Genomic DNA, 12,680 nt, shown 5'->3' on the forward strand with positions numbered 1-12,680 from the left:
CGTATAAAATTCTAAAGGGATTGGACAGGCTAGATGCAGGAAGATTGTTTCCGATGTTGGGGAAGTCCAAAACTAGGGGTCACAGTTTAAGGATAAAGGGGAAGCCTTTTAGGACCGAGATGAGGAAAAACTTCTTCACACAGAGAGTGGTGAATCTGTGGAATTCTCTGCCACAGGAAACAGTTGAGGCCGGTTCATTGGCTATATTTAAGAGGAAGTTAGATATGGCCCTTGTGGCTAAAGGGATTGGGGGTATGGAGAGAAAGCAGGTACAGGGTTCTGAGTTGGATGATCAGCCATGATCATACTGAATGGTGGTGCAGGCTCGAAGGGCCGAATGGCCTACTCTTGCACCTATTTTCTATGTTTCTATGTAAACATCAGCCCATATCGATTCAAGAGCAGGTTGAAATGTTGAAAAAACTGGACCAAGGTGTTTCTGTGCGTAAGCTGTGCAATTTATAAGCCACTGGTTCATCAACTGTGTACGATATAATGCACCAAAAAGAAAAAAAATACAATTCTGTGCAAACAGTGATTTGCTAAAGCAAATAGCACTAGAAAAACTATGAAAGTTGGTAAGAACACTGAGCATAATCGAGTGATAATTGAATGGTTTCGTCAATGTCAGAGTGATAGAGTTGTCTTGTTGGGCAGTATAATAATGAACCAAGCTAAGTAGTTCCACAAAGCACTTAAATTACAACATGCGTGCGACTATAGTAAAGGACGGCTTCAAAGGTTTAAGAAGTACCATGGAATTTCCATGTATAAAGAGTGTGGAGAAAAATTGTCTGCAAACCATGAAGGCGCTACCGAGTACATGGACGAATTTGTGAAGCTTGAAGACCTCATTTCTGAGCAGGAATATAATGCAGATGAAATGGCATTACACTGGCAATGCACACCTAGGAAAACATTAGCAACAGAAGACAAAGAAAATCCAAGTAGTCTTAATGAATAAAATCTACATGAGTGGATGATTGTTGATGACGAAACACCTGTTGTTCATCACTTTATGGACTCGGAAATTTGCACATTCTGAATGCCAATAAAAACACTGCAGGAGATGGCAGTGATGATGACAAAATGAATGAAACTAAAAGATTTACTATTGACAAGTTAATTGAGTTGCTGGGTGATTTATACAATGGGTTAAAGAAATGTACCTTCGTGATGGAACAAGAGCTAATTAATTTTTATTTGATGCAAGAAAAATTACAGAGGGAGAGATCAAAACACATGAAACAACTTCGCCTGGATGAAATGTTTAAAAAGATAATCAAGAAGCAACATTCTTTGTAAGCACTGTAATTAATAAATTTACATTTAATTTTGTATAATTAATAACCATTTTAAGCTTCTACAGTCCATTGTTGCCATTATTATTGTGTGATTTTTAATCTGGCAAAAACATTAATCCAGCAAGGCTCAGGAATCGAGAGAGCCGGAAGATCGGTTGTCAACCTACAAGGAATTTTTCCTTCCAGCAGGATACCACAACAACTTAGTTATGCAGCACTTTAAATATCAACAAATGTCTCAAGCAATTCACCAGAATCCAATCGGGCAAAAATAACCTGTTTCTAATGGTTAGGACAGGAGATTCATTCTTTCTGAAATAAGAATTGGATAAAGAGTTGTTGTTGCAGAAATTCAGTCCCCACAAAATCAATGACATGTTTCCCAGATTTTAATTTCTTTTGAGTGACTTGGTAGTACATTAGTTTGGAAGTTGAGCAATTTGAATTGCTTCTTCACTGGGGAAAACGGTTTGCACCCCTGGATGCTGGGAAGCAATAAGAAACAATAGACAGATGTGGCATTGCCTGAAATTTCAAGGGAAAGCATATGAATGGGGGTAGTTGGTGGGAGCAGAAGAGTGGACCTGAGATTCATAAAGGCAATGGTCTTTGTAAAATGCTGCAAGTAGAGGATAGGATAACAGGTATCTGATAATCAAGGTTACTTTATTAAACTGTGCAAAAGTCTTAGGCATGTGTAAAAATTCTGTAAAGTGAAGAAGCTTTCAAATATATTGAAATGAAAAGTTTCAATATATCAAAAAAGTTACTATAAAGAGCAGTATGCTATAAAAAACTACATCAAATAAATATTTGGTGTGCCCCCCCCCCCCACATTTAAAACTGAATTAATTCTCTGACGTACACCGTTGTGCAGTTTTATAAGAAAATCAGCTGGTAGGTTGCTCCAAGCATGTTGGAGAACTTGCCACAGTTATTCTGCAGACTTTGCCTGTCTTGCTTGCTTCTGCCTCTCCAGGTAATCCCACAGAGCTCAAATATATTGAGATCAGGGCTCTGTGAAGGCCATACTATCTGAAACCATATAAAAAATCTAGGGCACCTAAGATTTTTGCATAGTACTGTATGTACTGTATATGTTACTGAAACTGACTTGAGATTCATTTTCCAGCAAGCACTTACAGGAAAATAAAGAAACAATAAAATTTATGAAAACTAAACATAAACAAATACTGAAACAACCAATGTGCAAAAGATGACAAATTGTGTAATTGAGAAAATAATACTAAGAACACGAGTTGTAGAGTCCTTGAAAGTGCATCTGTAGGGTGTGGAATCAGTTCAGAGTCGAAGTGAGTGAAGTTTTCCATGTTGGTTCAGGAGCCTGATGGTTAATGGTAATAAATGTTCCTGAACCTGGTGGTGGAGGACCCAAGGCTTCTGTACCTCCTGCCTGGTGGTAGTAGCAAGAGGAATGCATAGCCTGGATAGTGGGGTGGGGGGGTCATTGATGACATATGCAGTGTTTTTATGGTGGCACTCCTTGTAAATGTGTTCAATGGTGGAGAAGGCTTTGCCTGTGATGGACTGGGCGGTATCCACCACTTTCTACAGACTTTACTATTCTTTGGCATTGGATGCAACCAGTCAGGACATTATCCTCTGTAGATCTATAGAAGTTTGTCAACGTTTTAGATGACATGCTGAATCTATGCAAACTTCTAAGGAAGTAGAGGTGCTGTCATGTTTTCTTTGTGATGCACTTACATACTAGCCCCAGAACAGATCTTCTGATAGGATAGTGCCATGGAATTTAAAGTTACTGTTCCTCTCCACCTCCAATCCTCAAATGAGGACTGGCTGATCTGCTTCCAGCTTCTTCCTCCTGTTTTCGATAATCAGCTTTGGTTTTGCTGACGTTTGGTTGTTGTGGCACCATTCAACCAGATTTTCAATCTCCTTCTATATTCCAATTCATCACCACCTTTGATTCGGCCAACAACAGATAAGTCATCAGCAAACTTAAATATAATATTAGAACTGTATTTAGTCACACAGTTATGTAGACTGGGGCTTAGAACACAGCTTTGTGGCACACCTGATTGTGGAGATATTGTTGCCAATCTGTACTGACTGGGATCTGCAAGCAGGGAAATTGAGGATCAAGTTGCACAGGGAGGTATAGAGACCTACAGTAGATCTTGGAGCTTAGTGATTAGTTTTGAGGGGATGATAGCATTGAATGCTGAGATATAGTCAATGAAGAACATCCTGATGTATGCATCTTTATGGTCCAGATCCAGGGTCTAGTGAAGAGCCAGTGAAATTGCATCTGATCTTAATCTGTTGTGATGGTTGTGGAATCTCTTTGAAGTTGCAGAGAATCTGATCAATAGTTGAGAGGAGACCATGATTAAGAAAGAAGGAAAATGAGTATTTCTAGCATTTTCTGTGCTTTTTAAGTTTTTCTATAATGCTTGAATAATGTTTCCTTCAGGGCCAATGACCTGAGACACTAGCAACCTCTTTCTTGTGTCTCCCATCAGTCTAGGTAAATTCCAAATTTATGAATTGCACCCCCACCTCAATCTCTGAAATCTGAATTACATTTACAAGTGGGTATAATACACTTTGAAAGATCTTGAACAACACAATAGAGCATGTGAAGTCAGTAGCTTCAGAATGTATTAGTGGCTGCCCTCGGCAGCAAGATGTCTGTTTAGTCTGACATGAATGGGGTCAATTTGAGGGAATGCAGTTAAATTTATGAGTCAGAAGGGGCCAACACAATTGGCATTTCAAACACTTTCTTCTAACGTGATTCCAGGAAGATCAAATTTTATGGACAAAAATTGCGTCTACCCTATCTACCCAGCCCTAGGCTTAATCATCTCACATGAAACTCTTTGTCATGTGCACATAGTTAATAACACGTGCTAAGTTCCACAGTATGAAATCTCATGCCTCAGTGATAGGACAAATCACACCCAATAAGTGTAGTTCAGGAATACATGGTTACAGTTGATTGTGGCCTCAATTACCTGGACAGTGGTATGCAGGAAGGCAACTGCATATAGTAGTGGTTTCCACATGGGCAGGTTGGAATATTCTATTTGGTCTTGTGTGATCCCAGTAAATGTTCGTTTGAGTCCTGCACGCACTCCCTGAGGTGGTTCGTTGGTGAACTTGATGGATGTCTGTAAAATAGGTCATGGAGATCAGTGGCAATCCATTGGCTTATTTAGTAAACAATTAGATTTCATTAATGAGTGTAAAGGAAATGATCAGCAGGTTAGACAGCAACTGTGGAGAGAGAAACAAATTTAATGTTTCAGGTTGATGACCTTTCATCTGAACTAGGAAAGGCTAGAGATCAAAGATACTTTAGCTGCAAAAAGGAGGAGATATGAAGAGAGCCAAGGCAAAGTCTGTGGTGAGATGAAGACTTATTCATACATTTTGTAATGGGAGTTGAGAGTCAGAGGAATACAGCCTGGAAGCAGGCTATTCAGCCCCACTTGTCTGTGCTGACCAAGGTACCCATTTGAGCTGGTCCACTTGCATGCATTTGGTCCACATCCCTCTGAATCTTACCCATTCATGTGCCTGTACAAGTGTCTTTTTAAATGCTGTTATTGTACTTGTCTCAAACATTTTCTTTGGCAGTTCATTTCACTTACACTACCTTCTGTGTGAGGAAATTATCCCTTTCACCTTAAACCTATGCCCTCTAGTTTTTGATTCACTTTCCTTGGTATAAAGACCGGGTACAAGTTTCCTTGGGATTCTCCTTAATCCTACTTGTCAAGGCCTCTTTTTGTTCTTCCAATTCCCAGTTTGTTTGTTCCTATCTCTCTGACACCCTGACATTCTTCAGGGTGAGTATAATTGAATATGATTGAATTTCCTCACACACTCCAAATATATTCCTGTAGGCTGAAGGACCTCTGTAAACTGCCCCTGGTATGGTTGGGTGGCAAATGACAGGCATGTGACAGAGAAGAGATTGTAGTACACAGAAAAATAAAGATAGGTAAAATGGGACAGAGAGGACTGCACCTTTGAAAGCCAGTATAAACGCAATGGGATAATGAGGCTGATGCAAGAAAATGACAATGTGATTAAAAATATTACATGGCCTTTCTTAACGGCAGAGCAGGGACATGGAGCTAAATGACATGAGTTGTTTCATATGCTCTTAAATAGTAAACAGACAGAGCCCAATAAAAGATCAAAAATACTTGAAAGTACACCTGAGGCTTCTCACATGCACATTCTCACATTCCCTCCAGATCATATAGAATCGTGACATCGTCATTCCAAATTTTTAGTGTGCATGCCGATCATAAAACACCTATTTATAATGTAATTTTATTCTCCCCACATTTTCATCAACTACTACTATTTTCTAGCACTCATGTACAAACCAGTAGCAATTAACAGTGGTACAGTAGTACTCACCACTAGAAACTATCACATTCTCTGATGACTCAGCAATAGTTGGGTGTATAAAGGAACGGGAGGATGGATACAGGGCCTGGTGGAGGATTTTGTCAAATGGTGCAAGCTGAATCATCTGCAGCTCAACATCAGTAAGACAAAGGAAATGATGATGGACTTTAGGAAGACTAAGCCTGCACTGCTCCCAATTACTATTGATGGTGAGGACATGGATGTGGTGAGGACCTACAAGTACCTGGAAGTGTACCTGGATGACAGACTTGAGTGTAACACCAACACAGATGTTGTGCACAAGAAGGGCCAGAGTTGCCTCTTCTTCCTGATGAGACCGAGGTCCTTTTGAGTATGCAGGTCTCTCCTTCACATGTTCTGCCAGTCTGTTGTCGCCAGTACAATCTTCTATGCAATGGTGCGCTGGGGCAATGGCATTAACATGGGTGATGCCAACAGGCTCAATAAACTGATTAGAAAGGCTGGCTCTGTTATTGGAATCAAACTGGACACATTGGAGGCCATGATAGGACAAAGGACCCTGTGGAAAATCCTGGCAGTTCTGGACAATGTTTCTCACCCTCCGCATGCCAGCTTGGCTGAACAGAGAAGCACTTTTAGTAATAGACTAAGACAACTGCAGTGCTTCAAAGAGTGCTATATGAGGTCATTCTTACCCTCGGCCATTAGGCTCTATAATGAGTCAAACTATAGCCAGGGAAGTGATGAGCCCCTCCTGTTAGACTGTTTGTGGTAACTTATTTTTTATTCTTTCTTACTTCTTTTCTATATTTGTATATCTGTGCACTTGTAATGCTATAGTGACTCTGCAATTTCCTTTGGGATCAAAAAGTACCTATCTATCCATCTATCTATATAACAACATGCAAACTCCAATCAAATATCACTGAAGGTCAGGGTTGAACTCAAGTCAGTAGAGCTGTTAGTCCACTGCTCTACTAGCTGCACCAGGAGCACAGCTATTACCCTGAAACTTTACACCCAACAACATGGGTTGGAGGACACCCAACAAACCTAAGTGGAATGGGATGAATCTTGTGGAGGACAGAAGGACCCTTATTTGGGGATGGCTTAGACAGTGACCCTTCACCCTTAATGCCCTACTTGGCTCTCTTTCTCTGGCAGTGCTCCCTCCACATGGCATAGAGGATGGGAGAAGGAACCCTATCTACCTACTCCCTCACAACCCTGGCCAGAAAAAGATAAAAAGTTGCAGTTTCAAAAAGGTCACTCTATTTTTCTAAGTTCCAGGTACCTATCCAGGAACCTCTCAAAAGACCCTATTGTATCCGCCTCCAGCACTGTTGCCAGCAGTCCATTCCATGCACTCACCACCCTCTGCGTAAAAAACTTACCCCTGACATCTCCTCTGTACCTGCTTCCAAGGACCTTAAAACTGTGCCCTCGCATGTTAGCCATTTCAGCCCTGGGAAAAAGCCTCCAACTATCCACATGATCAATGCCTCTCATCATCTTATACACAAGTGAGATGATGAAGAATTTCTTCAGCCAGACAGTTATAGATCTGTGGAATTCATTGCCACAGAGGATCATGGAGACCAAGTCATTGGGTGTACTTAAAGCAGAGATTGACAGACTCTTGATTGGAGGCTGTCTCAGCAATCCCTGATTCAACCCTAGCCTAATCACGGGACAATTTACAATGACCATCTAACCTATGAATCAGTAGGTCTTTGGACTGTGGGAAGAAACCAGAATACCCAGAGAAAACCCACACATTCCATGGGGAGGACATGCAGACTCCTTGCAGATGCTATCGGAATTGAACTTCAAACTCCAATGCCCTGAGTTGTAACAACGTTGTACTAACTACTACACTGTAGGGGAATTATGAGTTATGGAGAGAAGGTGGCAGAATAAGGTTGAGAAAAAGAAATCAGCCATGATTAAATGGCAGATCAAACTCAATGGGCCAAATGGTCTAATTTTACTCCTTTATAATCTGTCTTATTTAGGATCTTACCTTCTGGCACCATGTAGATTGCCCCTGTTGCACCTAATAGGCCTCTTTTCCTTAGTTATTCTTTTGCTTTTAATGTACTTAAAGAACATCTTTAGATTTACCTTAATCACGTCTGTCGGTGATTTCTCATGATTACTCCTAATTTCCCCAGCCTTTTCATATTTACGCCCATCAATAGTTCCCTATATTTATTAGTTACTTATTTTTCCCTCTTTATTCAACTTTAATATTCCTACACATACAGGGATTCCTATAGTTGTCAACTCCAGGTTCAAAGGTTCATTTATTATCAAAGTATATAACCCTGAAATTCTTCTCCTCTGGGTAGCCATGAAACCAAGAAGCCAAAGAAAGGCAGCGTGATCATCAACCCCCAAATCTCCCCTTTCTGCACAAGAAGAATGACCAGAAATGGAGCAGGCATATCAACCCCAAACCCCTCCCCCTGCGCAAAAGAACGAGAAAGATCGGGTGAGAAACACAGAGTATAAAAACATAAGACTGAAAAAAAGTCCATAGTCCAAGTCCATATTCAAAATGCAAAAGCCCTGCATAATATTCTCCAGGCACAGTGGCAGGCTCTCCCCTCTATGGTAGCAGATCCATCAAAAGTCAGGCAGCTGGTGCTCACCCTCTGCATTTGCCTCCCTTGCCACTTTAATCAGCACACAGCAGAGGCTTTAATCGGTGAAATGGACTCAAACATTGGCTTGCGCCCCATCCCGCAGCCTGCCCGTCGTGAGGTTTGCGCACACTGCCTCTGTCTCCCGGAATCCTCTCGGAGACTGCAGAGCAATGGAACACCCCAACAATCCCCAAACTTCTGCATTCGCCTCGATGTTTCAATCTCCCTCGTTGCTTTAATTGGTGTATAGTGGAAGCTTTAATTGGAGAAATGGAGTCAAACATCACTTGCACCCCGTTCCGCAGCCTGCCCACCATGAGGTTCGCACATGCTGCCTGTCTCCCGGAATCCTCTGAGAGACTGCAAAGCAATAGAACACCTAAACGATTTTCAAACAGCAAATCAGAGGCTTCAACAGTTCCACAATCACACCCAAGATGGAAAAACAAATTTAAGAGACATAAAAGAAGTGAAATATATGGTTTCATGATCTAACCAGAAGACGTTGACTGAAGGAGCAATGTACGCAGATGCCATCTTGACCGGAAGGGAATTCCTGGCAGGATCAAGTTGGCCTTGAACTCTCTTTATTTTTCCTCTGATGCTTCTGACAGTGCAGATGTGGGCTTGCTTGCAAGCAGATTCTCCCAATCTGCCTTTGCCAAGTCTTCCTTAGAAAATGAACTAATCACTTCAAGTTCAATGGATGAAGGAGACAGGTCACTGTCGGCTTTTTAAGTATAACCATGTGAGCGCAATAACTAACTGCAAAACATTCGATAACAGAAGTTAAAAATGGAGGACTTTGCCTCAATCTCCTCAATCCAGGAAAAGATATGATTGGAGTTCTAGGTAACAAGTTTCACAAAGATTTTGAAGATTTCTGTCAAGAAATCCAGCCCAAAGAGAAGCAAAAATTTAGAAGACAAATTCCTGCAACACTTCTAACCTAAAGGCCCATAAGGAAAGCATGGTTGCAAATCACTCATTTTCCAATGTGCAGCACAAACACTGACCTGTAGCAGTGTGATGGGAAACTTCGGATGTGGCTCAGTGGTGATCCACACTCGGAAAGATTCATTGACATTCTCGCTTGTTGTGAGGGTCTCCAACAGCTCATCCATAAACTCCAGACCTAAGTGGCAGTTTTGCAGTAAGACCCATCCACCCTGAAATGTGAAAAACAAGAGTTAGTTTATCCAGGCTCACAAAGTTCCTACAGTTTTCAAATTCCCCAAGCAGAAGCCATAATATCACCTATGATTGTTAATAAACACTATTTTCATTTTGGTAAGAATAAACATATACATACATTGTAATATGTAGGACTGGAAAACTGTTGTGGTGTTCTTGTTATATTCATTTTGTAAGTAAATGGTTGCTTTATGGTCAGCGTTATAGCACAGACAGACATACTTTATTGATCCCGAGGGAAACTGGGTTTCGTTACAGCCGCACCACCAAGAATAGTGAAGAAATATAGCAATATAAAACCATAGATAATTAAATAATAATAAGTTAATCATGCCAAGTGGAAAAAATAAGTCCAGGACCCGTCTATTGGCTCAGGGTGTCTGACACTCCGAGGAGAAGTTGTAAAGTTTGATGGCCACAGGCAGGAATGACTTCCTATGCCACTCAGTGTTACATCTCGGTGGAATGAGTCTCTGGCTGAATGTACTCCTGTGCCCAACCAGTAAGTTATGGAGTGGATGGGAGTCATTGTCCAAGATGGCATGCAACTTGGACAGCATTTTCCTTTCAGACACCACCGTCAGAGAGTCCAGTAACCAGAAAGACATGCAATTCCTGAAAGTCCGAAGCATAAGAAGAAAATAGAACATAGATTAGCACAGCACATGAAATGGCCCTTTGGCCCGTGATGTCTGTACCAACTATGATTTTAACTTGAACTAATACCATCTGCCTGCACATGCTCGATATCCCTCCATTCCCTGCTTATTCATGTTCCAATCTAAGTGCCTCTTAAATGTCGCAGTTGTACTTTCTTCTGTAATCTCCCCTGTCAGCATATTCCAGGCGCCTATCACTCTCTGTGTAAAAAAAATACACCTTGTAAATCACCTTTAAACTTTCCCACTCTCACCATAAAGCTATGCCCACTATTATTCGACCATTCCACTCTAGGGAAAAGACTCTAGCTACCTTCTCTGTGTAATCCTTTGATAATTTTATAAATATCTATCAGTCTTCCCTCAGTCTCTGAAGTTCATGAGAAAACAATCCAAATTTGTGCAACTTCTCGTTAAACCTAACACTTTGATTCAGGGAATATCCTGGTGAACCTCTTTTGTACCCTCTGCAAAGCAAACACATCCTTCTTTTGTTGCATGAACAGAATGACAAGCAATATTCCTAACCATCAAACTATACAGCTGCAATGTGACTTGCCAATTTTTGTACACACTCCCGATTGATGAAGGCAAATAAGATTCAGAGATTCAAAGTACATTTATTATCAAAGTACATATGCAGTATACAACCCTGAGATTTGTCTTCCCACAGACAGCCACGAAACAAAGAAAACCCTAGAACCTGTTCAAAGAAAAACATCAAACATGCCATGTTCTAAAGAAAATTGCACAAATAGTAAAAATGTAAAGAGCAAAAAACGGAGATTATAAAACACAAATTCGAAAGAGTCCGGGCATATTCAGTTCTGCTCAGTTTATTTTGATCTAGCTCTGTGTTGTTTGTTATCTGCAGGCCGCCCCGATCAAAATCACCCGGAGTAGTATTGGAGTATAAAAGTATAAATTTACCAAAACTATGAAGTCAGTTCTGAGCTTGCTATTTGTAGTTCTGAGCTTCTTATTTGCTATGCATGTACTCAATTTAGTAGAATGAAATCTTAGGAATGTAGAAGACAATGGTGTGTTAATGAGAGGTAGCTAAAGAACTAAAGAAATGTAGATTAGAACATTGCTCGGTTCTGAGTTTATTATTTGCTATGAACAATGTACGTGCAGCATGTGTAAAATGCAACTAGAGATTGCTATAAAAGCTGCTGTGTCCGAGGATTGGTGGGCAATCAGCGACTAGCTCAATGACTGTCTCAGCTTTGATTTGCAAATTAAAGTTTAACCCTTCTTGAAGAATCTTCTGCGTCTCTTGGTCATTTGTAAGGCACGAAAAATCACGACAGTAGCAACAGAAACAGGAGTGACCAGAAACTTGAAGCACATCATAACGTGAACTACAGAGTCCAATCTACAAACCACGTCGATTAAGCCTTGCCCAAGACCCAGGACTCCAACCCAACCTTCCGGCAGCCTTGAGCGAGAGGAACAGAGACACCGTTTGAATGCAGGGACCTTCCTATGGGCGCTGTGAGTGAGAAGGAGAGTGAGACTGTCACATGCAGATACCATCCTCCAGCAGCAGCAAGCCAGAGGCTCACAGATGGCAAAGTAACCCATTCATCTTCTGCTCACGCCTCGATGATTTTAATATTCCTCTATACTTTAATCGGCGAGAAACGGAGCTGATCGTGGGTTCTTGGTTTTGGGGCCGCCTCCTGCTTTGCCAGAAATCTCAACAAACATCCTCAGAGATACCAAAGCGTCAGATCACTCAATCAGCCCAAAAACACGTCACCACAGGCTCCAACAGTAGCAGAACACAATATGAAGGAGAAAGAAGACGGAAAAGAAGTGAAAGTAGTTTCAGGAACTGTAGGATGTTGCCCTTTGCCACATTGTTCATTGGCGCTAACTTCTTACTGTCGTACACTTTCTTTACCATACTAACTAAATATTGCTACTTTCAGGGAAGTTACACCTGAAGATCCCTCTGTACATCAGTACACGAGACAGCCTTGCCATTTATTATATACTTACCTTTTACATTCCATCTCCCAAATTGCAACACCTCACACTTGTCTGGTTTAAATTCCATCTCTCATTTCTTTGCCCACATTTCCAAACAGACTATATCCTACTGAATTATTTGCAGACTTCCTCACTAATCCTAACTAGATGGGTTTGTATTATGGCTAGGTTAGAGTTGTAAGCTTCCTGGACAGTATCTGTGGGTGTCTTTTAAGCTCCTATGTCAAATATACAGTGCCTATAAAATGTATTCACCCCCTTGACGTTTTCATGTTTTATGGTTTTACAACATTGGGTTTATTTGGGGTTTTTTTATACTGATCAACAAAAAAGACTCTTTTGTGTCAAAGTGAAAACAAATCTCTACAAAATGATCAAGATTAATAACAAATATAAAACACAAAATAGTTGTTTGATTAAGCATTCACCCCCTTCAAGTCAGTATTTAGTCGATGCACCTTTGGCAGAAATTACAGCCTTGA

The 12,680-nt window shown here is 40.8% G+C and overlaps 1 protein-coding gene across 1 annotated transcript in view; it reads right to left on the reverse strand.

Annotated features, from left to right (window-relative positions):
* Nucleotides 1-12,680, reverse strand: part of LOC140732659 (dynein axonemal heavy chain 8-like) — a 704,719-nt gene that overhangs the window by 31,500 nt on the left and 660,539 nt on the right. The window contains exons 82-83 of the mRNA XM_073055352.1: nucleotides 9,364-9,516; nucleotides 4,307-4,462 (exon numbers count right to left, since the gene is read on the reverse strand). Of these exons, the coding sequence (XP_072911453.1) occupies nucleotides 4,307-4,462; nucleotides 9,364-9,516 (309 nt within the window). The remainder of the gene's footprint in view (nucleotides 1-4,306; nucleotides 4,463-9,363; nucleotides 9,517-12,680) is intronic.

This window comes from Hemitrygon akajei, chromosome 9 (genome assembly GCF_048418815.1).
Source record: "Hemitrygon akajei chromosome 9, sHemAka1.3, whole genome shotgun sequence".
Lineage (NCBI taxonomy): Eukaryota > Metazoa > Chordata > Chondrichthyes > Myliobatiformes > Dasyatidae > Hemitrygon > Hemitrygon akajei.